The sequence below is a fragment of the Drosophila mauritiana genome, chromosome 2R (assembly GCF_004382145.1).
Source record: "Drosophila mauritiana strain mau12 chromosome 2R, ASM438214v1, whole genome shotgun sequence".
NCBI lineage: Eukaryota > Metazoa > Arthropoda > Insecta > Diptera > Drosophilidae > Drosophila > Drosophila mauritiana.
In genome coordinates, this window is record NC_046668.1 from 15,737,864 (window position 1) to 15,765,058 (window position 27,195).

A 27,195-nucleotide genomic window follows, 5' to 3' on the forward strand; every position below is an offset into this window, starting at 1 on the left:
ACGCCGCATGCATTCAAAATCTATCGAAATCGCTCAATAATCGAGGACATTGGTCTGCTTTTTAAAAAAACAGTATAATTTCATAAATAATCAACCATTAATGGAGACCTCTTAATCTTAACAAAGATATCAAAGCTTATGTGCACACAAAAAATATCAAACCGATCGGATTAATATCACAAAAAAACTAAGATTAATTATATAAATCAATAACACCGAAAGCCAATTCATTTCACTTAAATGTAAACTGCGTACGCTTTTCCCAATTTTCCACCGAACTGCACGCACTTTCGATTTATTCAGTTGCCAACTACTACGTATAGCTTTTGTTTAGATTTCCTTTTAGTTTTGAGTTTCATTCAGTTGAAAGAAATATATCTTTTCATATTAAGTATGATTTCGTAATTCCCACCTCAAACGAATAGAAATTGGCGAAAAAAGCAAGCAAAGCTAAAAAAAAATAAATAAGAAATTCAAAATTAACCAAAAGCAAGCTCGTTTGTAAGCAATTGTTATAGTGTTTATGGTTAACAGTAGGCTAAGATGAAAGCTAGATGTGCATTATATGATATATGATGACTAATGAATATTCTCTATCTCTTTCTATTTCCTCCCCACCACATGCTATCCGTCTCTTTCGCGGCAAGCAGCAATTCTCTGGCATGGTACCGTTCAAACGTCCAGCTGCCGAAAAGTCTGGCATTCCAGTTTATCAGCCCGGTGCGACCGCCTATCAGCAGCTAATGCAGCCCTACGTGCCAGTCTCATGTGAGTATCCCCAACAACAACAACAACAACAACCACCACCACAACAACAACAACATCAACAACAAAATGTACTACTACAACAACAACAACTACAATTAAGTAGCGTCATAACAACAACAAGTACAACAGCAACAGCCAGTAACAATATGATTAATAATAATATTAATAATAAAGGTATCATAAACGCTGTTATGGCTTCTACCAATATAACATCATCAGCAACAACAACAGCATCATCATTACTATCAGCGTTGGCCGCACCACCAACAACAACAACAGCCATTACTAATCATAACGATAGTGATAACGATTCCGATCGCTATCAAGACCATGACAAAAATCCCGATAGTACTGCTGATGGTGAAGCTGATAATGCCGATCGCAACGATGCCATTGATCAAGCCAGCAATCAAGACAATAGTGACCAAGTGAATCTGAATCAGAATCAGCAAAATTCAAGTCCCGCTAAAGATTGTAATACAACACGAACAATCTCACCAAACTCCCAAGACACAGCAGCTACAGCTGCCACTGCAACAGAAACAGACACACTAGATACAGAATCTGCAACAGCAGCAGCAGCAACATCTGCCACGCACCCCCCTGGCGACACACCGCCCCCTTGCCCCCGTTCGCCGCAAGGTGATAGTCTTCTGCCCCTGCCCAATGGCCTGGGCGACAATAACAATTACTTGTCCTATATCAATAACAATCTGAACAATGGTCAGCTCAAGTCGGCTAATCCCGAAGAATTGAACGGTGGCGACTTGGAGAGTAGCAGCAATAACGCAACAGCCGCAGTCGCAGCAGCAGCAGCATCACGCAACTATGCCAAGCAGAATGGCGAGGGATACTCGAGGTATATGGTTAACGGTCATAGCACTGGCATTCTGCCAACACCCACAACTTCTGCTCCGGCAGTTTCCTATCAGGCTCAGGCACAAGCCCAGGCTCAAGCCCAGGCCCAAGCTCAGGTTCAGGCCCAGGCACAGGCCCAAGCTCAGGCTCAGACTCAGCAGCGCCTCAACTATGCCATGTCCGCCTATGGTAATCTGTACTCCCACTACGGAGCAGCCACCTCTGCCATGGTGAGTCTGCCCAGCAGCACTCCCTCCTACGCCCAGGCTCAAATGCAGCAGCAGCAACAGGTTCAGGCCCAAGCTCAGGCCCAGGCTCAAGCCCAGGCTGCCTATGCCCAGCAGGCCTACGCCGCCTATGCTGCAGCAGCCGGCTTGGCACCTCAGGCCACCGCTACAGGTGGCTACTACGCCGATCCGGCTGCCCTGGCCAAGGAGGTGGCCCAGAAGAACTACGCCATGAAGGTGGCCAGTGCGGGCTCAAAGCCGGGTGTCTCCTCGGCAGCCGCTGCCTACACCGGCTTGACACTCAACAAGAGCTATGTGGCCGCAGCAGCTGGTGCACAGCCTGTTCAGGCCGCCCAGCATCAAGCCGTTTCCATGGCAACACTATTGCAAATGCAGGCTCAAGCCCAGGCGCAGGCGGCACAAGTCCAGGCCCAAGCTCAGGCTCAAGCTCAAGCTCAGGCCCAGGCCCAGGCTCAGGCCCAAATGCGCCAGTTGGGTTCCCTGCCCAGTTCAGGACTAGCGACTCCTGTGCCCGGCACCCCAGTGCGTGCCGCAGTCGGTGCCAGTCAGTATCAATCGGCTACCCTATTGAGAGCACCCTCACCCATGCCATATGCGCAGGCACAGAGCTACTTCTATCCCGGAATGATGCCCACCGCAGCCTATGCCATGCCACAAACTCAGGCCGCTGCTGCTCAACAATATGCAGCTGCTGCAGCAGCAGCAGCAGCCGCTCAGGCGGGAACCCCAGGCAGTGCCATGGTCCTAAATCCCTACAAAAAGATGAAGACCTCCTAAGAATCCGGGCGATAACAATCTGAAAGTCCAAACACAACTGTACTTAATGCACCAAGCCATCTAACAGATGGAAAAGTCACACCATTTTAGATTTATAGATATGAACACATCGAAGACGTAAGAATATGTGCCTCAGTTTTCTTTGAAAGGACATGTAGAGAAAAACATTTAGATCTTAGTTTTACCATAGGCCTCATAGCGTTAGGAAACCGAACCATGACACGATAACTAAAACCAGACAAACAGCGAGACAGATCGAAGATCAATGCTTACTAACCCAAATGCCCAAAACTTGCTGACACGAATCGATAATTTGCCATTAAGTTATTTGACAAACGAAACATAACCTCACTGTGACTCAAGTGTTGCCATTTTCGCAAATTAATCGAAAAACCGAGCTTTTAAAGCACAAGCGAACGGAAGAGAAACAGATGTTAGATGATAGTAATACTTAAGTTCCTTTTTGGATAGCTCTTAGTTAACTCTAGTTTATAGGAAACGGTCACACAAAACGGATAGAAAAAACTTAAAACGGAGGCGGGACAGAGAAAGAAACGAAGAACTGTGATAGCTAAAAAGCTTTGAGGGATCAAAAACATTAAGCCAGAAAGGAGTTCAAAAAAGGATAAACCTCTAATGCTGCTGCCGATGCTGGGTACAGTTGTGTATGCTTCTTGCTAGCTGCGGGTGCTTAATGCCATATTGCCGTCCCTGTCTCCCAACTGCGCTAGTTCGAATAGCTGTCTTTCTCTCGCCCCGCCCATCATTCATTTTTCGCGCTCTCTCTATCTAACTCCCTATCGCTGTTTCTTAATGTTTCCTAACTAGCTAGATAGCTAGCGTGAATGCTGTTGTAATTGTTTAAAATTGTTGAGCAACGATTATTGCGTAACGAATATTGTCTAGATTATATAGAATACTTATACGATATACAAATACATATAAACCTAGCTGTACGTGCTGTATGCTGCTACCCATATTCGATACAATATATACACCCACACTATGTACTCTAACACACGCTCATCCCCCACTAGTACACAAAAGAAAAAAGGCATTATAATGACCAGGATCAATCTGTAAATCGTATGTCTAGCTTACTAATCAGATATTACAGTACAGTCACCACTCACGATCACGTCTCTCTATCTGTTTCACTCACACACCAGATACCCATACACTTTTCAGACTGTTAAGCCAGCAAAATTAATTTATGTTAATGTTATGTTATTGAGATTTAAATTTGATGTGTTGACCAGAACTATGTAAACCCTTTTGATTTTCAACGACTATCTCCATATCCTGATTTCATTCTTCACCTGTCTCTTAACAACTATCACCCACTCTATCGATGTATTATAAATGTTTTCCTTTTTGTAATGGAATTGTTAAAAAAAAAAAAAAAAGAATAAAATCATTGACAAACAGAACTAAGTTTTTAATGTTAGATCTCGTGTGATTATCAGTTAATTGCTTTACGTTCTTTTCTATATAATTTGTATGTTGATATTTATGTATTTTTTGTACTTATATACCAGTTTTTAGTGTAGGTTTTATATAATTTTTAAAGTGTGTTCCCGATTGAAAAAAATGAGAAGATCCTCCAAGATAAATTTGCCACTGACTTGCGCACCTTAAGTTTTAGTCTCCCCGCCTACACCCCGCAACCGCTAAAACTCCTCATCCGAAAACATCCTCCACACATTATTATTGGATATATACGATAATCTCTGTAAAATTGTTTTAAATGACAGTACTTCTAATGTCTTACAACGATTTGATGTTTGCCACTAATTCTTATCCTAATTCTAATCCTAATTCTAGTTTAGTTTCGATAGTTTTTATTAATGTTTTATTTAAAATACCGTGTGTTTTTCTAAATATATAGTTTACGAAAAAAAAACAACAAATATATAAATATCTTATTGTGTGTTGGTATTTTACTTTATTTTACTTACTTATTTGGTATTCACTTGATATATGTTTCCGTTGTGCCGCTTCTACATCTCACCTCTGACTTAAATGTACTCCTTTGATATATAGACATATCAAATACCGATCCATAAAAACACAAGCTTTGCCGAGCGCTTTTGGGCAGAGCAGCACTCTATCTCTATAAATCTCTTTAAACCCATACCCCCCTAGCTTGTTTTTTAATTTAATATAAAAATTAAGATTATTACTTTCATTTGAGCATTCCTCGCAGTCTTCTTCACACAGATACACACACATTTTAGGACTGCCTGACTCCTTCACCTTGGTCTGCTTCCCCTCTTATTGCTTTTCCACCCAGAAAACGATCTTTCTCCCTCCGTAAATCCATTTAACCTATATATGTTTTAGCTCTTAGAATAATGGCAAGCAAAATGAGTACGCTAACGGTAGTAAACTAGTTGTAAAATCTGAATATACCATTTATCTAAATATACCTATCTGCCTATGGCCAAACAAATGCTTGGCTTACTCTATACATACTCGTTAAGAAATAAGCTTACTAAACATGGCAGCAGAATACAATATTGATTCAACGTATACCTATATATAATAATACGTATAACAAGCTACACCAGATTAAAGTATACCTACATATATTCATCATATATCTCAATGTCTTGCCTAAAAGTATGGAAACATTATCTTTATGTGTCGTATGGTTAATTTTTTCGTTATCAACGTAGAACTGTTGCCGTTGGCCCATAATTTCAGCAAGAAAAAACTTAGCGAAAATGTTCAGAAAACGCTCTCAAACTAACTAAGAACTAAAGCAAGAAAAAAACCAAAACTAAAAGCAAACCAAAACACCACTCACCACTGCATGGCGCCAAGATATAATTAAATTGCATTTAAGACCTAAGAGCTCATATTTTATTCCGCTTTTTCAACCTTTGCAATGCACCAAAAACACAGCAACAGACAAAAAACAATATGTTAACATTACCGAGCAAACAATATAGTAATGAATTGTCAGTTGAAACTAGGATAACAATGAGTTAGGCTGACTTAAATATACAAAGGAAAGAAATGAAATATAACCACTTAGAAAACAACAGTCCATTCCAATATAGTTAATTGGGTTTTCAGGCCTTGTTCAATAAATAGAAGTACAGTACCGTCCAATAGAAACTATAGTTTAGTGAATTCCACATAGTTGCCTCCTTTTAATTTGTAGCCAAACCACCAAAAGTCTCACACACATTACACTGAGAGAAACCAATTTAAATTAGGATTTCATTTCGTGCTTACTACCATCGACGATAAGTAAGCGAAAAGTATGGCATGTCAAATAAGAGAGTTGGTAACAGTGCAAGAATGTCCAAGCTAAAATTATTCATAACATTTAAATATATATGTCGAAATATATATCTATACACACATCTATACACAAGCAAAGACACTACTGAATATGTTATATCTGTGCTAACATTAGTCGTATTATTATTATAAAGACAAACAAATTATATTGAAATTATATTATATACGTTTTATTGTAAAAACCGTAAAACAACTTGTTGGCTTCTTTTACTCGAAACTTGGAAAGTGATCAAACCAAAACTAACATTCTCTCTTTCTCACCCACTACTAATCCATAAACAACAGTTTGCTGTGCGTTGTCTCTTTCTCTCTCTATTTGTTGGCTGTTCTACATGACTACTTTTTCAATATATTCTGATTTGGTATATTTATGATTTTACTTCTAAGTTAATCTACTCATTTTGCTGAATATTTTAGTTAAATCAAGCTTTTTCGATTAATTTTTGCCTATTTTGTTATAAAAAAAGAACCTCGGTGGTAACTGTTTAGGCGTACGTAAAATTCAATGTGTCCTCTGCTCGACTAAAACTCTTTTGATTTCCTCACACACTTCACATAGACACACCCGATTTTCTTTAGTAGAACTCTCAATACACTTGGCTTGCTGGATTATCCAGAGATATATTACTGTATTGTTTGGCTAAAGCTGTTCTTGTGTATGGAATATTATATATATATATATATGTCAATATTAAATATGTATACCCACTAGAGTTAAGCGCTTTTTGTAATGTTTTCAAAGAAAATGCTTCGATTCATTTTAAGTTTTATGCGACAAATTTGCTCTATTTTAATCTAAGACTCTCTTTCAAGCAAGCAACTTTATATATCTATCTTCTAGATGTAACTCTCACAACCCTACGATTTTCAGTCTTACTATAACTCTTTCACTAGCATGATCCTTGAATCAGTCAGTCCTCCGATGTAATACCTACCCGTACTCAACTTGAAGCTTTTCTTTGACTTCATTACAAAAAGTAAGAGCGACGCCAAAGAAACAGTAATGTTGTCTCTTTCGAATGAACACTAAACCCCACCCTTTCGTCTGCCCAATGAAAGCGCTCGACTTTCTCTTTTTTGGGGAAATTATCGTTGGAAAGTACGCTAGTAGGCGATTTGAACATAAAAATTATTTTGAGTTACATTCATTTAGTTGACCTTTATTGTGTTTACTTTGATTTAATACTGTTCTTCATATTTTGTGAGATCTTTCGATTGGAGCGTAATTTGTAATTTTCAGCATGTGCTCAATGAAACAGAACTTTTTTGTAGCAAGTATTTCGATATGACTATGAGTATGAATATCAAGCAGTGACGTTGCAAGTGGCTGTCTCTTTCTACCCTCTATATACGTATCTCTCTCGCTCGCTCTCGAGACCGATATTACTACTCGTACATTGCGTTTGTTCACATACATATATAACTCGTGTATGGCTTCTGAGGCATGTGGTATGATGGTAAAGCTATATGAAAGCACTTATAAGGTAAGCTGGTGCACCGCCCCAATATCCGAGCTTTTGTTTACTCCCATAACGGTATACTTATGATTATATCTGAAGACTGATACCTGCTATATAGATGCTAAGTATGTCTAATGCCCACAATTTTTTCGTTTTGGTAGACTCGTTTGTCGTTTAACCGCTTTGATCGGAGGAGCTAAGGAAGATCGAAGATCGACTTTATTGAGTGATTGGTTCCTGTTCGATCGGGCAATCGATCTGCTTAGTCCACCGATACACCCATACATACACACATACAATACACTTGTGGCCAGTAAATGTTATTAACATGAATTCTTTTTTTTTTTGTTTCTTTTCAAACGAATTGTTTCTTTCTTTTTCGTAACAGCAGGATAACAAAAAAGATCCGCAATGTAAAATGTTTGACTGTTTGCTGAACATAGAGGAGACTATACTCCATACGATACCTAACGAACACGCACACACACACACGAAACACTCTCACACAAACACACTCCTATATATACACCTACACTTAGTTAGCAAGCTTGTAGTGCGAGATGCTTTCTAGGTGAAGTTGCTTTTGAAGGCACAGCGAAACGCTTGAGAACGAGAACATCTAAAGCCAAATAGAAAAAAAACTGCTTCAACTATTCCTGCGCTGGAAGAACCAGAGTCTATAGCCCAGTCCACACACACACTACACTACAAAAAAAAACCCACACACAACCCCCAAAAGTAAAACAAACACTACGACTACGAGGCAAACTGGTAAACCCAAAGAATTTAGTGAAAGTTTCCTTGCGTTCCCTTTGAAAATTGAAACTCCTATGCATACTCCAATATATAAACCTACTCGTTTCTATCTACCATATTTGATTGACTTTTGCAGGCTTGTTTGTATGTATATGTAGTAAGTATTTGCCTTGTTTCTGTGTGATGTCCTGTGAGGAGCGATTCTTATATACCCCGCTTGATAACCGAACCGAGCTTACCCTCTTTTTTTCTCCTTTACAGCATTTACGGCTGACGCAGTAACAAGTTTGAAATGCGCTTCAAAAATTGTGAATAGCTGCTGTGCTGCTGAGTTTTAATTTGTTTTCTAATTAATATGCTTTTGATTTGATAACACTCATCATTTCTTCTTCTGCTATTTTTCAGTTTTGCCGCTTAGCCTGCGCTTCGTTGCCGTTTTTATTTTTAGCCTTACATAATCCCCTTTATTTGCAGCGTCAACTAACTAACCGCCCAAGCCCCCAAAAAGTATGCTACTGTTTTATAATTTGCTAATTTGCCTGCTCCCGCTGCTGCCAACCCAGCTTTAAAAGCCAAACGAAACCAAAACAAACTGAACCGAACCCGAACTAATCTACGATAGGTTTAAGTGCGTTTTGCCTTTTTGCATATGCGAACAACAAAGCCGTAGATCCGAAAAAACTTTTCCGCCAGCAACAAGTTAATTACACGTGGGCGCGGGGAATGGGTGCGGTCTGCAAAAGGGGGGGGTGAAAGCCGTAATTACAACACGAAAACATTGTTATTTTAGTGGGGGCGGTTGGCGCCACGGAGGGCGTGGTGTCACACATTTACATTTATTAACTCGTGTCCCGTGTGGCCTGCGAAAACTTTATTTTTACCTCTTACCCGCAAAGTATTTTTTCATTCGAGCCTTTCGCCGCATTTGCATAATTCGAAATCAAGGGCTGTTAACGAGTTGGAAGATGGACTGAAATTCGACCAACATGCGGCAAAATTTGATATGACCACTAGTCGGATACTTGTTTTTCGCATATGCAGCTTACGCTTAATTTTAAGTCTTTACTGCAAACTAATTTGTTTTCATTTCTGCGATGGATTTACGAACAATATAATTATTTCATCTAATTTTTCTACCTTTTTTACATGCTAACACACATGCGCAAAAAATCAACAATGATATATTAAATCAAAATAAAATGACAACAATGTTCTCACCATTTGCATGCAACTCAAACAAAAACGAAACCAAATGTTTATATCTATTTAATTTATGAATAACAACAATCACGCACGGATTTGGATCGAAAAAACAAACGCTGCATGGAAAATCAACAAAACCCGAAATTAAAAAAACAACTATTATGTGTATTTTTGTGTTCACACATATTCCCCCATCTTTTGTTATCACACCAACTCACAATCACCCACCCACACACACATATGTCTATAATAATATTTCTCTTTCTCTCTATCATAACGCATATTTGATTTGAGGCATGCTTTTTCGGCTTTTTGGCCAAATAAATGTGGCCTCATATATATAGCGATTCCGAAAATACCGTTGAACGCTTCCTGTGTCATCTACACGGATGCCAGTGGCCAGGTACAGTCAGCCCTGGCTATCGGCGCCACACCGAAGCCTTCCTGCATGATCGCTTGCCCATTCTTCCCTATGCTAAGTTTATTCTTTTGACCCTTTTAATTGTCCCCGAAATGGAAATAAAACACTACCAGAGAGCAGCAAGTATTCGCTGAGACATCTGTTTGTCCCTTGTAAAATTGTGTGTTGGTCCCAGGGTTTGGAAGGACCTGTTGTGTGGGCGGGCCCACAGTTCAGTTAATCAAATTAAATGCGCTGCCGCTCCTCAGACAAGAATCAACAATCAAACAGGCAAACAAACAAACAAACAGGGCCAAAGGCGCGGCGATGACGTTGACTTGGTGATGTCAGTAGCTTCGGGCCATAATATGCCGTGAGACATGAGCTGGACACACCTCGGGGTGTCATAGCTGTTAGCAGTTGTTTGTTCACCAAACACCCAACCACCCGCAAGCACACAAACACACACTCACAACCACCACACTCACGCCATTCACACACACACACACACCCAGCAGAGATGTTATATGATGTTATATAAAACTGTGTATTCTCTATATATATTTCGATATCGTAGCCCAACCGGAGAGGGGCCACATGTACACTCAGTGTCCGATGCTAGTGAACGGCACCTTTTACATAATTAGGTATGCAGAGGTCGTATCCCCTTTAAATCCTCGTTTCTTTATCCTGGCGAGCTTCGTGGCCGATATCAGTGTGCTTAGCCTTAGCTTTTGCCTTAGCTTCAGCTTTTCGTGTTTCAGTGCTTCGGTTTGGCTTCAGACTTGAGCGGCAAGGATCGAATAAGCTTGGTGGCTTTAACTTTGAGTTTAGCTTGGCAGCTTTTGATTTTCCCACCCCCCAATCTTTGGTTTCTGTGTCGCACTCGTAGGGCCACGACAAAAAATGAGGCCTCGATATGATGGTAAAGACACTAACCCCAACCTTTACGATCTCTCTTTCTCTTCTCTCTTCTCTTTTCTTATATTTCTAGTGCCGCCTATTAGGATATGTAATTGTTACCGCCTAGTACCGCCCCAATAGAACCTAAGAAAGATAATCAATCAATCAGACTGATCAGATCAGAGATCAGAGGTCAGAGCATTTTTGAGTTCCCCAAAAGTCACATACATATGAGTGAGTTCATCTTCAGATAGCTGCTCTTTTGAGGCGCTTCGCTTTCGAAGCTTTATTAGCTTTTCTTGGCCCAGTTTCTGTTGATCGAATACTTGCTGCTTCTACCACGGTGTGTTTTATTTCATGCCAAACTTTATTTCTCAGCTATGCGTTTAAGTTACACACACACACACAATGTATATCCCCCCGCAGTATCCCAATCAAGTGACGTAAACAAGACCGGAAAATTACAATTTCGAGGAACACACTGTGATTATAGAAATTCAGTACCCTTACGATTCATTTGCAAAGCCATCTTATGATTTCACTTCTCCGCCTTTTTAGATTGTTTAAGTCGAAGAGAAACTAGCTTAACATACGAGTATCTATATTAAATGTATCATGTGAAACCGATAAGAACGTTCGAGACATACCTATACCTACATATATAGTTAGCTGTATTAACTACGACTAACATCTGGAACTCCACCAACATCAAGCAATTGTAAAACCGAAAACCGTATTTATTCTAACCAACCATTAACCATTCTAGTGAACCATTTCAATATTATAAGATATAACTAATTTGTGCTCTTTTTCTTTTCTTTTTTCTGCTCTTCTCTTTTTTTCGAAACTGAAAACCGATGATAAATATAAAAAAAAAATCCTCCAAATCAAAAAACCGAAAAAAAAACACGAATCACACAACAAATCCAAAAACTCCTTTTGATTTTCTGAATTGGTTTCCGTTTGCATCCTGCCATATCCAAAACAATACAAAAACTATGTCTGAAACACAACCAACCAACTTTCATGCCCAATATAGTTACTGGACACCCTCCCGGTGTGCCAAGATTTTAATAGATCTATGTGCAGTCGGTTAAATTGTAGATTCGTTCATTTAACTGAAGGTAAGTGCATGTGCCTAAGTTTCTTTCTTTTCTTCAGTTCACATTATCTTTCTATATGTTCCCTTCCTTTCCTTACGTTTCCCAATCTTGGGTTTAGTCTAAATCTATATCTAAACGCTTTTAGTGCTACCTTTTCCTAGACACTGTTGAGATGATTTCCGATTTTATCCTAAGTTGTAGTTAGGAAGACACCACAAGTAATTCTATTTAGTTATGATGAATTGGCTGCGAATTTTTGTTTTCGTAAAAATGGTCGACTCTTTTCGTGATAATTTATTGTCTAAATTTTAAGTTTGGCTTTCCGTCAAGATAATTACACACACAAAAATACACAGAAGTATGAAATATTGTAAAGAACGTTTTCGAGCCGAGTGCAAGAGGTTCTGTTTTCGGGCAGCTAAATCTGAAGCAAAGTCTTCACCACTCACTTTCATAAGATCTCTCATGTAATTGTGTGAAAGTCAGCTGCAGTAAGATCACTTTTGTATTACCGAAAAACTTGAACAAATTTTTGGAAAAGCTTTCACTGTTTTCTAATGCCAAACCAAACTTACTAGCTCACCGCCAAAAATCCGACTTACTAACGCCCCGCTCTTTCTTTCTATCCCCGCTTTCCAAACCGATCCGATCCGATTCGATCTCCCAGATGACAAGGTCGAGGTGATTGATCAACGTGTTGCTGTCTGCCGCGATCACGCCAACAGCCAGTGCCGCCGCAAGCAGTGTAAATACTACCACATACCGATTGTCCTGCCGCCGGCCAACATCATGGCGGCCATGATCACCAGTCCCAGTGATCAGCAGCCAGCTGTGCCGGTGGCCACAACAACAGCCAATCCGGCGGCGGCGGCAGCAGCAGCAGCAGCAACAGCAGCCGGCTACAACGGCACCAGCAACTTGATAATCATCGAGCCGCAGCAACAACAGCAACAGCCGCAGCAGCAGCAGCAACAGTTCAGCTACCACAGCAACAGCAGCAATAACAACTACTACCACAGCAATGCCAGCAAGCAGGCAGCACACGCCAGCAACATGTATCAACAGCAGCAGCAGCACCAGCAACAGCAGCAGCAACATCAGCAACATCTGCAGCATCAGCAACACGCGCAGCAGCAAACACACATCACCTACCACTGCAGCTCGCCCTACTCCCCCTCGTCGGCCTCCTCTTCATCCTCCTGCTCGATAGCCACCTCGCCCACCCTCTCGTCGGCCACCACGCTGTCCACCACCTCGACGGCCACCATGCCCACGCCCCAGCAACAGTATCAGGGTCCGGCGGCCACGGCGACCTTTCTGAAGGCCCCTGCCTATTATACCGATGCCACGCCCACCCTGGTGCTCAGCAGCGACTATAACTCCAACTGCATCCCGATCCAGGCGACGCCGTTCATCTCGCTGCAAGCTGCCCCGCAGCAACATCTGCTGAAGTACACCACCCAGGCACCGCCACCGCAGGCGCAGCAGCACGCCTTTGTGGGTCACCACTACCAGACGCAGATGGGCCAGGTGGTGGCCACTACCGTGGCGGCCATTCCGGCCACCACGATAACGGTGGCGCCGGCAACAGTGGCGTCTCCATCGACATGCATCTAGAAGAAGGGGTTTTCTTATCTGCCGCAGGGGGCAGCTCTGTTTATTTTACCAGAGACGTATATTAGGTCATAGGGATGTGTTTCCTGCGAAGACCCTATAGATTTGAAAACATTAGTTATGGCGCCCAAAAGTGACAAATGTTTTAAACTGAAGAGTTCTTTGAGCTCTTTTAAATAACATCATTTTCAAATATTATCCTGTTAGCATTGGGAAGTAAAATGTTTATTTTATAAAGTGCAGCATTATTTTAAGCACCTTAATTAATGTTTTCAAAAACCAGGAGGCCCAAGAAACACGTCGTATAGGGTTTTTTCTTTATTAAAAGTTTATCACCTACCTTTATCCATTGAATACTCGTTTTTGTCAACTCCAGTTCACCTAGATACTTATATTGCATACTCCTCAAAACCTAAGCAACACAATACGTATACCAATCATGAATACTCCCCAAGCGATGCTCTACACGAGACTCCAAGCTAAATTGGAAGAAATCAAAAAGCAAATGCAGAAAAAGGTCTAAGCTAGTAAATAAAACTTCAAACAATCACATTCTACGAAACACAAACATAAGACACAAAGCAGTAATGGAAGTTTTTGATGAAAATTAAAGGTTGATACGAACTATTTACAAAAATAAGAACCGAAAGTACTTTTGGGGGAAAAGAGAAAGGTAAACTCTACAGAACTTTTTCGTACGTATAGCAAGACTTTAACGTGTAAGCATCTCATTTACACATCAAGTGACATGCATTAGAGGGAAAACATTGAGTGAAGACTCTACAATATTGCAAAACCAAAACAGAAGAGAAGAATAATACGAGTGTTGTTAAATGCAAAAAGAAACTAAAGAAAATTAGCAATTAAAAATTGAAATTAATATTACAAGAGAAAGAACTTTGGAGGAGAGCGCAGTTGCATTAAAATTAGTTACAAACTATTTTAAACTCTAGTGTTCCATATTTCAATGCAAATAAAAATACAAATAAAAGTGAATAAAGATAAAGGTACATTAAAGTGGATAAACATATAGTGAGGAGTGTTAATATTAGCTAAGGTTAAGCCTGACAAACCGTTCTCCATGGCAAATAGTCAAAATTAATCAAAAACAGAATCTACATAGGCCATAGATAAGCAGCAAGAACAACTAATAATAAACACTTAACAATAACAATAATAATAACGATAACAAAAACGATGAGGATGAAGATGAAAAAAGTACAGTCACGTCCTATTTTTGCAACAACGATTTACTACAAGCGAAAGGCAAACGATACGGAGATTTTATTAAGAAGAATGGTCAGCAGAGGTCAGATAAAGAAAACAGAGTACAGAAACCATAATCCTTTTTTACATTTTATAATAACGATCAAGATAAATCAGCAGAACTACAGCAAGAGAAACCATATTTTTTATATACAATGGAAGCATCAAAAACAACACTGATAAACAAAATCGATATGCGGTAAACAACAAGAAATTTAATCAAATTTAAAGGAATAAGCATTTTTTGCAACAACAAACAAAGACGGAGACTTTTTTAAAGTGTATTACTAACAACTTATTTAGCTGAATTCTCTAGCAAATGAACACAAAGAACTCTAAACAACATTTAATGAGGAATACCACTCAGCTCACGCAGAAATCGAAATTGTACCGAATTGTATCTTCCTATGCAAACGATTTGTAAGCACTATATATGTATATAGAAACATACCCACTATATGCGACATTTACGAATCCAGACTTATTTCCGATTAACTGTTCGTTTACAGTTTGCCGCTGTTTTAATGACGTTTTGTGACTTGTTTTTTATACACTCAAGAACGTATTTGGAACACACATAATAAGAATTACAATAAATTGCAGAATGGAAACTACTTATTATATACAAAAGCATACGTACATATATACACCATATATGTATATATACTACATATATTTATGTCTGTACACGTATGAATATATACATTAACACAAATATATTGATTATATATATACATATATATATATTTACTAATGGCAACTAAACATGAAATGTGATCTTTTAAAGAAACAAAAAGTAAAGAAAGAAAAATAATAATTAAACGATGGCAGGCAGAATTGGATAAAGGTAAAACTGAATTAAAGTAAAGCGAGCTAGCAGCAATCGAATACTAGAGCCATGGCAAGCAGGATAGTTAAACGTAATTTTAAATGGGTTCCATCTCGAGGCAAGCGTACGAATATCTCCATTCAATAAGGATAACACCAATAATACTCGACATCTAGCTAATAATTGTTCAGCAATAACAGATTTATCTACATATACATTTAAGGGCTGGCTATAATATACGGAAATTTGTTTTTTTCATCGCAATCACACTATCACCTATCACTATCACCTATTACTATCTCAATCTCACTACTGTCCGTACACCTGAGTTCCTCCTTTTCTATAAGACTCGGATAGCGTATATCCAGCACCTAAACCTAACCACTCGTAGTACTCAACTTCAGCTCGCTCTCTTCGAAGCCTCCTCCAAACTTACTCGATCACACGGAAGTCGTATCCCGAACTTTCCCGTACTCCAAATAAGAATGCCTAATAAGTTTCCGTCCATTATAATCAGACCTTAAATCTATGTGCAACGACAGCGGATGCAGAAGCAAGTGGAACAGTTGTAAACGAATAAAAGTAAATTAACTAAAGTAAACAAGTAAAGTAAATGATTAATTATAAACACAATACTCGTAGATTCTCAAACTAAAAACTCGTCGACATTTTAACAGTTACTAACATTTATATAATAATAACGACAAATGAGTAATACAATAAGCTGCAAAAGGGCAAACAAAAAAAGAAACCATGATGTTTTGTGTAAAAATAAATGTTCTTTAAAGAGAAAAATTTAAAAAACCGAAAAAAAACACACACACAAAAACCAATAAGCGGAAATGAGAAATCCTAGTTACTAAGCAAACTAACTACGAACATATAGACACTATAGAATCATTGTACCATAAGAGATTTCAGCGGGATTTTGTTCTACTTGACATCTTCTCTAGTATGTGTAGATTGGCGTGTCATTTGACATGGCCGCGCATGTAGAATAGCACGAGTTTGTAAACTAGAAACGAAACTTTTATTTGCCTTAACATCAAACCAATATATACACCAATATACATTGATTTCAATTCTCTGAATAGTTTCGAATTGTTTCGAAAACCAATTTCACTTGACGCATGTACATGGCGCTCTTAAAACAAACAGATACAGATACTATATGACAGCAGAAAATATTTCTGAATCGAAGGGAAAACGGATTAATGTAGTTATGTGTAGAGTCTCCTTCATTGTAAGTCATAGTTATTATTGTTAATTTTAATTTATATTTACACATATATATTAGATCATTATGATTATTAATTGTGAATATGATGTGATGTGTTTATTGAAAGAAAAACAAAAACGAAACTAAAACAAAACAAAAACAAAAATACAATTACTGAATGTTGCAACGTAAAGAAAACTAAATGTATTGACCCCTGAGCGAAGAGTGAAGCGAAATTACAAGAAACCTAATCGAGAATGTGAGGGAAAATCAATTTTACTCCACTTCGGATGGTTAAGTAAGCGTAATGTTAAATTACACTATGATACAAGGCATATGTTTGTATGTACTGTAAGTAGTTATTCATTTTTGTCAGGTGATATCAACGAATTTTTCGATATGTTCTTCAGGCAGAGCTCACCCTCTGCCCCAAACCCCCACGACCCTCTGTCCCCAAATGTCTATATTGTTTGTAATTCAGTTAAGTTTTCAATATTATTTCTTCGTCTCTTGTCGTTTTTTGTTTTGTGATATTCGCGGTGGAGAGAAAGTTGGCCGAATAATTGTTGTTCGTTGTTTATATTTTGTGTTCATATATATTTTTGTAGTTTGTTTTATTTTTTATAAATATACATTGTATTAAACATATATTAAATATACATTAATGAACTAGTATATACAACTTAACTATACACATATACAAATAAAGATGAATTGAAATAATAGCTCTTAAGGTACGGAGTTTTTGGCAGGAAGAAATCCACAAAAGTAAAACTGAACGGAGGAGAACAAGTTTTTGGGCAACGACTCTGATGAATGATAATTGATAGCGATGATACATATACTCCTAAAATAAAACAAAAGAACCCAAAAAAAAATGAAAATTTTTTAAAAATATTTAATAAACAAATCATTATTACCTATTATTATTATATTTATTATTATAATGAAACAAATTTAGTTATTATTCATGTAAAGAACGAACCAGGAAGGCAAAGCAAAGCGATAACAAATCTTGCGAAATGCAAAAACAACAACGAGCAGAAGAAAGCGAAGAGAAGAATTATGATGAAAGTGAATTAGTAGCTGGCAAGTGAGAATGACGATGAAGAATGAAATTATATTGATAATGAAAATACAACATTTAAAGTTATTTAGCAGTAAATGGGAAAAGAATTAAAAACAAACATGAAAACAACAGACATCAATGAACAACAACAAAACAATGAAATACAATAAAACACAAGAAATAAATTACAAAACAACCAGTTCTTCTTATTTGTGGATAGCCTACGGCCTCAAAAGTGAGTATCTCTCATTAAGGATCCTTGTGGCACGGAGCGGAATGCATGAATATCCTGGCATAAAAATGCTCACATCCCAGATGCATTATTCCTGCTTAACCGCAGAGCCAGAAAACAAAAGGAGGCCAAGTCGACAAAGGGAACTTGGCTCAAATTTGCTTTCCCTTTCCCTCCCCCAGCGGGGGCCAGAGTGGGGAACTAAGCGTATGCATGCGCACGTAAATTCCCCAAGTGCCAGTGCACGAAAACTCGGAAAAAGAGTACGGAAAATAGTGGAAAAACTAGTAGGTATAGGGTGGGGTGGACACAAGCAAACGACATGAACCTGCCACATGGCAGTGAAAAATGCGCAAAAAGTGAAAAGAGTGTGGGCGAAAAGGGGGGCATAGAAACTTTGCCATTGCCTGCAATTTTCCTCTGCATTTTTCCTGGCAACTTTCCTTGCCACCCAGCTCCCACAAACACATGCATGCACACACACACACATGTGCGTATGGCACGTAAGTTGTCTATTTCACACACCAACGCGCATCGCATCGCATCGCAGGGAGAAAAGCGAAGAAAATGGCATCTGCGAGGGTCCTTCGGGGACTCCCCTTTTCGATGACTTGGTGGCCATATGGCGTCGTAACTGTTGCAATTAGTTGGCAGCGGACACAAAATATTGCCCCCCAGCCGCTCACTTGGTCACCCAACCGAACCATCTTTTATTCTCCATTACCACCAGCGCCAAAGTGTAATTAATGGCTGCGGATTATTGATATCGAAAAAGGTGAAAATTGTCGAGTTCATAGTGCCACAATGTTGAAAAATGACCAGAGATTATTACTCGAGTCAAGCTAAAGGTGCTGAAATGGAAATTTCTCTTGGTCTTGAAGGTACATTTAATGTAAAGTTAGTAAGTAATATACCATTATTTTGTATATTCTAATCAGATCTTTGAATGCAAACACCTGACCCATCATTTTGCCCGTTGTTATCAGTCTTTCCTTTTGGGAGCCTATCCCCCATATCACTGGCTTAAATTGGCCGCACTATCATCCCGGTGAGCATCCATTAGGGCAAGTGGGGTTACACGGTCGTGGCATACAAATTAACACTGAAATTGCTTTATTATCAGGCAGACCCACCCACACCACCCCTCTTGCCACGCCCCGGGTTATTCAACCGCCCACGTATCAGACATCCATTGACAATGTGTGCGATATGGGAACATGTGAAGTACGAGGGTGCTGTGGTACTTGGATATATGGGCGCAGGGCACTTTCGCATGATGTTGTTAATGATAATGCCGCTCCAAAGTGTCCTGGCTGTCAGTGAGGTGGCCACCGGCATCCCGAACCCTTCTGCCCAGTAAAATGCGAGTGCCTTCGATGTTGGCTAGCTGACGTTGATGAGACATGTGGTGCGCTGCACCTCCTCCTCCTGCTGCTGCTGCTGGGCATCGTAAAAATCATTTCCCGTCGTACATAACACGAAACGTGGCGTTTATGTTTACGTCTCTTTGTCGCTGACGACGTCCTTGCCACACACACACACACTCACGCACACTTTCGCATCCTAGTGCCCATGACATGAAAATTTAATTGTCGCTTGAAGTGAGTTGCCGGAGAGTGGGAGCAAGCTCATTAAATTAATTTAATCGCGTTAATTAAAAATTACGGCAGCCGGCGAGTGGGCGTGTGAGATTCGTTTGTTTTTAGTAAAATTTAATAGTGTGAAGCAAAATATTTGCCCACCACCTTGCACACCTGCAGGCCAAAGAAAACAGGACAACAAGCATCACAGTTTTACCCCATGCCACCTGCCGCCAATCGCTTCGGGACATTCCGTGGCATCCACACTTGTTGTTGAGCCATTCACGTGTCAATAAACGTCCTTGGGGGATTAGTAATAATTTAAAGGGTACGTTCTCCAAAGGTTAGCTATAATAGAGCCATGGTTAATGGGGAACAACAGTTGTTGGGTTAACAGATTGTTGGCATTAATACACTGACACACAATAAATGTTAGAAAATAAGTAAAAACCTTTAGAAAGCGTTTCTCTATATTTAGAAAATAATATATCAAGTATATAAAATCCACAGTTATGAAAGTTTCTTTTAAATTTACAATTTTCTTAAGATCCATTAAAAATATGCATCCACTTATTCTTTTCTCTTTACTAAGCATATGAAAACAGTATACTACACTATGATATGATTTGGAAAATATATACCTTTCTCATTTATTCTTATCATGAAATCAAAAAACTATCTAAAACTCCAAAACTTCTCAGTCAACTTGAGAATCATCTTGAGATAAGGCATTCAACTTGCATCCAATAAGCCATCCCTATTTGCCACTGCAGACGCTTTTTATCGCTGCTTAATAAAAATTAACTGGTAATTATGTTTCAACTGGCGCAACACCCAAGCAAAATGGGAAGTCAAAGTGGCCAAGTGGCCGGGTCCACCGCAAACTTAATTTCTGCACTAACCGAACGCTTCAATTAACAAGAACAACAAGTTTGGGGCAATGGCCAGGACCAGAAGCAGGACCACGACCACGACTTCCACTTCGAGGACCCACTGCCAGGCGCCACTAAATTTCGTTAAGTTTTAGGGAAACTTTTTTGGTAGCACAAACTTATTGCGAACAGCGCTGCAGACTAAGGTAACTCTCATGAAAAATTTAACCAGCCAACGATGGGAGTGGAGAAACTTAAATTTTATTGCCTATAAGGACGCATTAACTTATGCCCAAGTGGGCCGGAAGTGGATCGGGGCTTAAGCGGAAACGGAAGTGGTGGTGGTGGTGGTGGTGGGTGAGATTTAAAGGCGACAAATGTGCGTGCGTAATTTATTCGCCAGGTGGGAAGGTCTGGAAATTCTATCTCTTGCATAACATGGCAAAAATTTCAATCGGAAAGAGGATGCGATGGCATAAATTGAAGTTCGCTTTTTGCCCAACGCCTGCAGTTTTTGTGGTTTTTGCGGCGCCATTGTTTTGCGGCCGAGAAAAACTTTTTCCCATTGATCAGCACAAAAATGCGCTCCTAATTGAAATGTTGGCTAAGTCAATCTTTGTTCCTATCGCAAAATCCCTCAAGGTGCTTCATATTGCAGCGGCTTTGGCAACTTTTAATAGAGCTTATAGTTTGGATTGAGCCAAACCACTTTACCTAATAAGTTCCACCAAAGTTATACACATAAATAAATAAGTAAATGGCTGGGCTGCCGGTCTTACCAATGTTTTTATGACCGGCTCATTAGAAAAGCTTAACCGATGGGTTTTATAGTCTGCTACGGGGCACTGCAAGAAAGTAGTGCCTGCAACTTTTTTAATTAATAAGCATAGTTTAAATACAACTAACCACCAGTTAAGTTAACCAGTTAACTTATTAATTTTCACATTATTAAAAGGAATTTAACAAAGTTTGGGCAATTGTTCTTTTTTATCCGATAAACAATAAATTTCAAAAATTGTCCTTTAGGAATACCAACTTAACCGCAATCGCTGGAGACTGGAAAAGGCATTTGTCCACCGGGGAAATTTAATCATTTTTATACTGCACCTTGGGGCACTTTTACTTTTGGCCCGGCACCCAAACCCACCTTTCGCCCGCCTGGAAACCCCCTTTGCAATATATAATTGCTGCCACCCCGCTTGCAACGTCTACACAACTTTGTCTGACCATAAATTTGCATTCCTGCTCCTTGGTTGCTTTTTCTCGCTTCTTACCTTCTTGCCAAGGGGAACTGGAAATATGGCCACTGGTGTGGGCACTGGAGGAGCCTGGCGTGCGGCTGCAAAGGTGGACATAAAGTTTGCTTAGCAAAATTGCAGAGGCCGGATGCACATGAAGGTGCACATATACAAATAAGGTAAGGCATGGGGTAGCACCGATATATAACAAAAATGCATTGCAAATAAACAAGCGGGCTGTGAGTAATGTGGTGTGATACGAAAATTGCACTGATTTAGTGCCCGAAATTTGCCGGGCCATTTGTTTAAGCCAACTTTCCCAACGGACCTGAAGATACCGGCTACCAGACATCGAAGTATCCACCTGAAGTACGAATGGTTGGCCAATCCGCTGCAGAAGTGCAGAAGTCCGATGAACCGAGTTTCACATAACATACAACTAATTGCGGACCAAACTGCAATTCAAACCCAATAATGGACATAATGTGTGTGTGTGTGTGTGCCCAGCAGCCATTGAGATTTTCTCAACTGAAATTTCAATCAGAGAACCGTAGCCTGGCAATTTTCTGTTGATTTTGTGAATTTTTCGCACCGCCATTGCATCGCATAAAAATTTCAGCACCCGGAATCAAATGAAACGTAATGCACACGGTATGCAAGTTCCTCATTTTATTCCCTTCTTGTTTTTTTACCGCCATTCGCAGCTGAATCGACTAAATTAACCGGCGCGGGCAAAAAGTTTGTTTGCCCTTCAGACGTTTGCCTCGCTGCTTTGGATTCGACCAGGAAGGGCAGAGGTGCCGGAGGAATCTCCGGATGGAAAGGTTAGATGGCGCACAAAGGACTCGCAGTCAAATATTTGATTTTTTGCTAAAATTATTCAACGCTGCATTAGGCAATCGCCGAAATGCACAAATGCGTTCTCAGCCACAATGGAATACAGTTGAAAGGTCAGCCAGAGGAGTGAATAATCGGAATTGAAATGAAACTTAAGACACTTAAGCATGGTTTCAATATATAGTTGGAGAAGAAATAACATTATCATCTTAGCAGGTCTAAGAACTCTTAACGTAGTTCAACTAAAACTTAAATATTATGTTCTTTTTATTATCTTTCAGTGAAACTTAAAGCTGCAGAAATAATAGATCAAAGGAGTACAAGGACATTGGGCATCACAAGGTGTTTTGCATAAAAGCGGATTCCAGGGGGCAGAATCCATATGCCCACAGCCAAGCAGATGCAGTGCAACCAAATCCCGTTGACAGTCATCGAAGCCGCAGAAGGACTCAAAGTGATTCATGGCCTGCGCGCAGACAACTTGGCCCGGAGATATTGAAACCCCTGCAGGACACACAATGATGGCAGCAACATTTCGGCAGTGCAAAAGGAGCTCAGCTTGGAGGTGGAGGACAGTACTTTGCATAAAAGATTGAGATTCCGTGTTAAGCGCCACTTAATGCAAATGTGCTCAAACCTTGTCAGCGGGTACAGAGGTCAATAATGGCAACACGGGATCAAGGGTGGGACTTACTTTTGTCCAACAGACATGGTAATACGTTTGGAAATATAACAAAGCAGGTAAAAAAATATTGAACATTAATAAAACAATTACTATTATTAACACCAAGAGTATGATTTACCATTATATAAAACAAATTCCTTATCCAAGATTTGTGCAATGAAAGTCCAATATTAATGTAGTTAACTAATGCTCCTAATGAGATAAAAGCACAAATAATCGATTTTAATTTCCAATTATTTAGCAGAGCTAGCCACACAAAAGGCGGAGTTCGGTTGCCAAATATTGGGTTTAATTTCCAGCCAGACTGGGTCAACTGGCGGTGACCTCCAGCGGGAAGTTCGAGAGTCAAGCGCTGGCTCGACTTTCTCGTGTAGCTGGAAAATGAAAACAAGACTTTTGCCTTTCGAACTCTTTCATGTGCAACAACTGCAGCTTGTCAGCCGCACACACACACAAGCAAACGCACACGCTCACACAGATACGTACTTACGCACACATAGCCATTGAGTGGCATCCATAAGCAGCAGCTGGTGCATCTGCATTTCTGTAATCTGGATCCCTCGTCCTCGTCGCATCCTGGCGCCTGGGTCCTCAGAATGATTCCGAAGCTGATCCTGTTCAGCGGCTGTGGCAAATGTGTTTGCATTTCAGGTGTCAACTGCAAAAACACATCCAGCTTTGTTGCAATAACAAACAACATAGTGTAGCCAATCCTGGCCCCATTTCGTCCTGGCTCCACCACGCTGCTCCAACTGCCTCGTCCTGCTCCTGGCAGCATTTCAAATACAATGAAAACATTTTACTTAACAGGCAACAAAAAATGCGAAAACGAGCAAAATTTCTGGACAGAAAACAAAGCCAACGGAAGGAAAGCAATTTTTCGAGAGGTTGAGAGGTCTTCTGCTTGGGTTTACGCATTTGCAAAATCAATGCGAAATGTTTCTACAATTTTACAAATTTCCATTTTGATTCGAAATGTTGGAGAATGTTTATTTTCTAAGTCGCACGACCTGGATGCAAATTTTAACTATTCTGAAATTCTTTGACTGACGATTGTAGACTTGGAAAAATATCTGAAATATCAAATAATTTTCTTGATTTTTATTACAATTATATTTATTATACATAATAACCGATTATTATTTAAATTTGTTTTAAAATTACCAAAATTTATTGGCTTTGGCAATTAATTTAATCTATATAACTCCTAATTTAATCGAGCCGTATTTAAGCTATTATAATTATTTGATAAAACGATTTCCAAACTGTGCAAAGCAAACTGAATTGCAATTATCTGGCTAAACAGTAAACAAAATAAATTCACCAAGCAGCTGTGACATGCAACAAAATTAATTGCCACCGCCCAGCGGGTCGAGGAAAAACAAGAAGCTAAAGAAGTTGCAGTGGCTGAATAAGCAGAAGAAAAGGACCTTTAGCTCAGACCCCATCCCCCTAACACTCCCATCACCCAAGCAAGTCAAGTTGGCCAGGACGAAAAACAAAATAAAAATCGACTCGAAAATGGCGACAAAATTGCAATGGGCGAAAATAAATTTTGGTCTTGGGTCGCCGGCAGCGCCTTGAAGTATGCCATGAATTTGGACATTAAGCCACCAGCCACCCACTTGGGGCAGACCCCCTCCCTCCTTCTCATTTTCCTAGACAATTTGAGGCAATCATGCACTCGTTAATCTTGCTCAGGGGCCGAAAATTAATAGTTAACCTGGCCCAGGACTCTCGCTTGTGAAAGGAGAAAAATGTGCTGGCGAGCAAATTAAACTCGTTCTAAATACATTACGAGGGTTACGGTGGGGGTGTTTTGTGTTACTTTTTTTCGGCAGAGGGAGTGGATGTCCTGTTCAAGGAGCAAGACAAACAAACAGGAGCCCAGGGTGACAGACAGACAGTCAGCCAGCCAGGCAGACGGACAGTCAAGCAGCCGGGCAACAACAAGAGCTAAACAAGATTAATTATACCTGAAAAGCCAAAGTCAGTTTTAGACCAAGTCGTGGCCTTTTGACTTTTCCACGCTGGCAGCGGCTGGAGTCCTTGTCGTTGCCCTCGAGCGTCATTTAGTGTGAAAAGCGGCGAGGGGGAAAGGTGAAAGTGGGGGCGGGGGCGGCAGGGCTGGACAACTGAGCTATTTTCTAGACAAATCTGTTTGATATCCGAGTTATTGAGTTAACCAAAAGGTACTCTAAGAAAGCAAAGCTGGCAAAAGTTTAAATGAATTACACAGACTTGTAGAATTTATTTTTGAGGTAAGATTACTTTCCTATATTTGTTTGTTAACTGAAGTAGATACATAACATTTCTGTTCATATAAAAATTTTAATATAAAGAATGTATTTTTGAAATATTTCAGGTCCATATCCAAATGGTTTTGCAATCATTATGCGTCATCTCTGTGGTGTCCTGGACTCACCAAGTCCGACTTTTTGTTTACCCAACTTGCTCTTGCTGCTGTTGCTGTTATTGTTGCCTAAACGCTCGGAAAATCGGAAAGCAGATAAAAAGCAGCTGAAGCTGAAGAAGTGTCGTCTGTGTTTGCCCAAGAAAAGCTGCAAAAAAAAAAAGCGACACTTGAGCCAGGATATCGAGGAGTGAGCTACGGATAAAATAGGGTGTTGAAAAACAGAGAACGAGAACATTGCGGTGAAGGAACTTCAGTTTGGATTTGCTTACCTTTCGATTGATTGGATTAAATCGAAATTGAAGAGGTAAATCGATAAGCGAATGCTTGCGAAGATCCCAAAAATCTCAAAAACAAAACTCCAGATAATCTACTTTCTTACACCAAAAACGTTTAGCTACCATAACTGTGGATCTAATTACTCCAACTGTGAGCTAAAACATCTGGCCCTTTGACCCTTTTCTGCTTTGAAAAAGTTATGCAAACTTTCTCCAGGCAATATGTTTACTTTCTATCGATTACGATGTGCATCCGGAATCGATTGCTGATTTACATTGATATATTTGAAAGTTTGCCTGCGATTTGATTGACCTCAGCTTACCAGCTCTTGCTAACGAAGCCTGTCAATCCATTATGCTCATTCCGCACACACAGCCCACTTAACCCCACAATGCCGGCCGGGATTGTGCCTTTGGGCGGGCAGGGATTGCCATTCCCACATCACCATCCCAGTGGGGATGGCCAATGGCCATCGCATCGCAGGTGGGGGTAACCTGGTCCAAAGTGCGTCAAAACTAATGGCCACCGACAACAAAGTAAATGAAGCATGGCTCCCGGGGCCAGGACAAAACCAACAGGGCAGGCCAAAGAGGTCAGGACATGCGAGAGCCGACGGCCACGTCGTCCTCATTGCCATTCCCATGCCACACCCAAGCCATCCACCTCTTCTATTTCCCATCCAGCAACTGACCCTGGTGTCCTGATGCCCTGGCTCGTAATAGGCAAAATGAAAAATCTATAGAGTTAAATGAGTGAAAATCAGGAAAATGCATTAATGAATGAATGACAGCAGGCACTGTCAACAGCAGGAGCAGCATCCATCTGTCCACTTCCCGTCCTGTCACTCGTCCTTTTTCCGCACGAGAATGGGCCGCAGGACTTTGAGAGAGCTACGTGAGCGAGTGATCGAATATGTGTGCGCCAAGGGAAAAGTTGCACTGAGAAAAGCGTAGATACATATGGACAGTATGCAGATACATTCTGAAATAGTTTCAAGAGGATGGAAAGAAGTAATTAAAGCAATAAACAGTGACAGATTTGGTAAAGCCATGTTAGAACGTTATAAATATGTATAGACCAAGTTCTATTGATTTCATTTCTTACAGTGTAACTGTGTGTTGCTATGTGCGCCTTCCCGTTAACCTGGATGGACAGGTCAGCCTGGAGTTGTGCTCCCTGCTGAGTCTGCCTCGTTGGATGCCTTATTTATGAATGCACACACGCGGGGGGTGGTGGTGGTGTTGGTGGCGGATATGGGCTTGGGAATGGGATGG

General features: G+C 40.1%; 1 protein-coding gene across 19 annotated transcripts in view; it reads left to right on the forward strand.

Annotated features, from left to right (window-relative positions):
* LOC117138355 (muscleblind-like protein 2) overlaps window positions 1-14,601 on the forward strand; it is a 161,656-nt gene extending 147,055 nt beyond the window's left edge. For 12 of the 19 annotated variants that reach the window (XM_033300405.1, XM_033300404.1, XM_033300406.1 and 9 more), the window contains one exon: window positions 651-8,161. In XM_033300405.1, coding sequence (XP_033156296.1) covers window positions 651-2,651 — 2,001 coding nt within the window. In that variant the 3' untranslated portion in view covers window positions 2,652-8,161. Of the gene's footprint in view, window positions 1-650; window positions 8,162-9,726; window positions 9,786-11,724; window positions 11,810-12,455 lie in introns of those variants that run through there. The other 7 variants (XM_033300416.1, XM_033300417.1, XM_033300419.1 and 4 more) reach the window with 3 other exon arrangements.
* The last annotated feature ends 12,594 nt before the right edge of the window (window positions 14,602-27,195 follow it).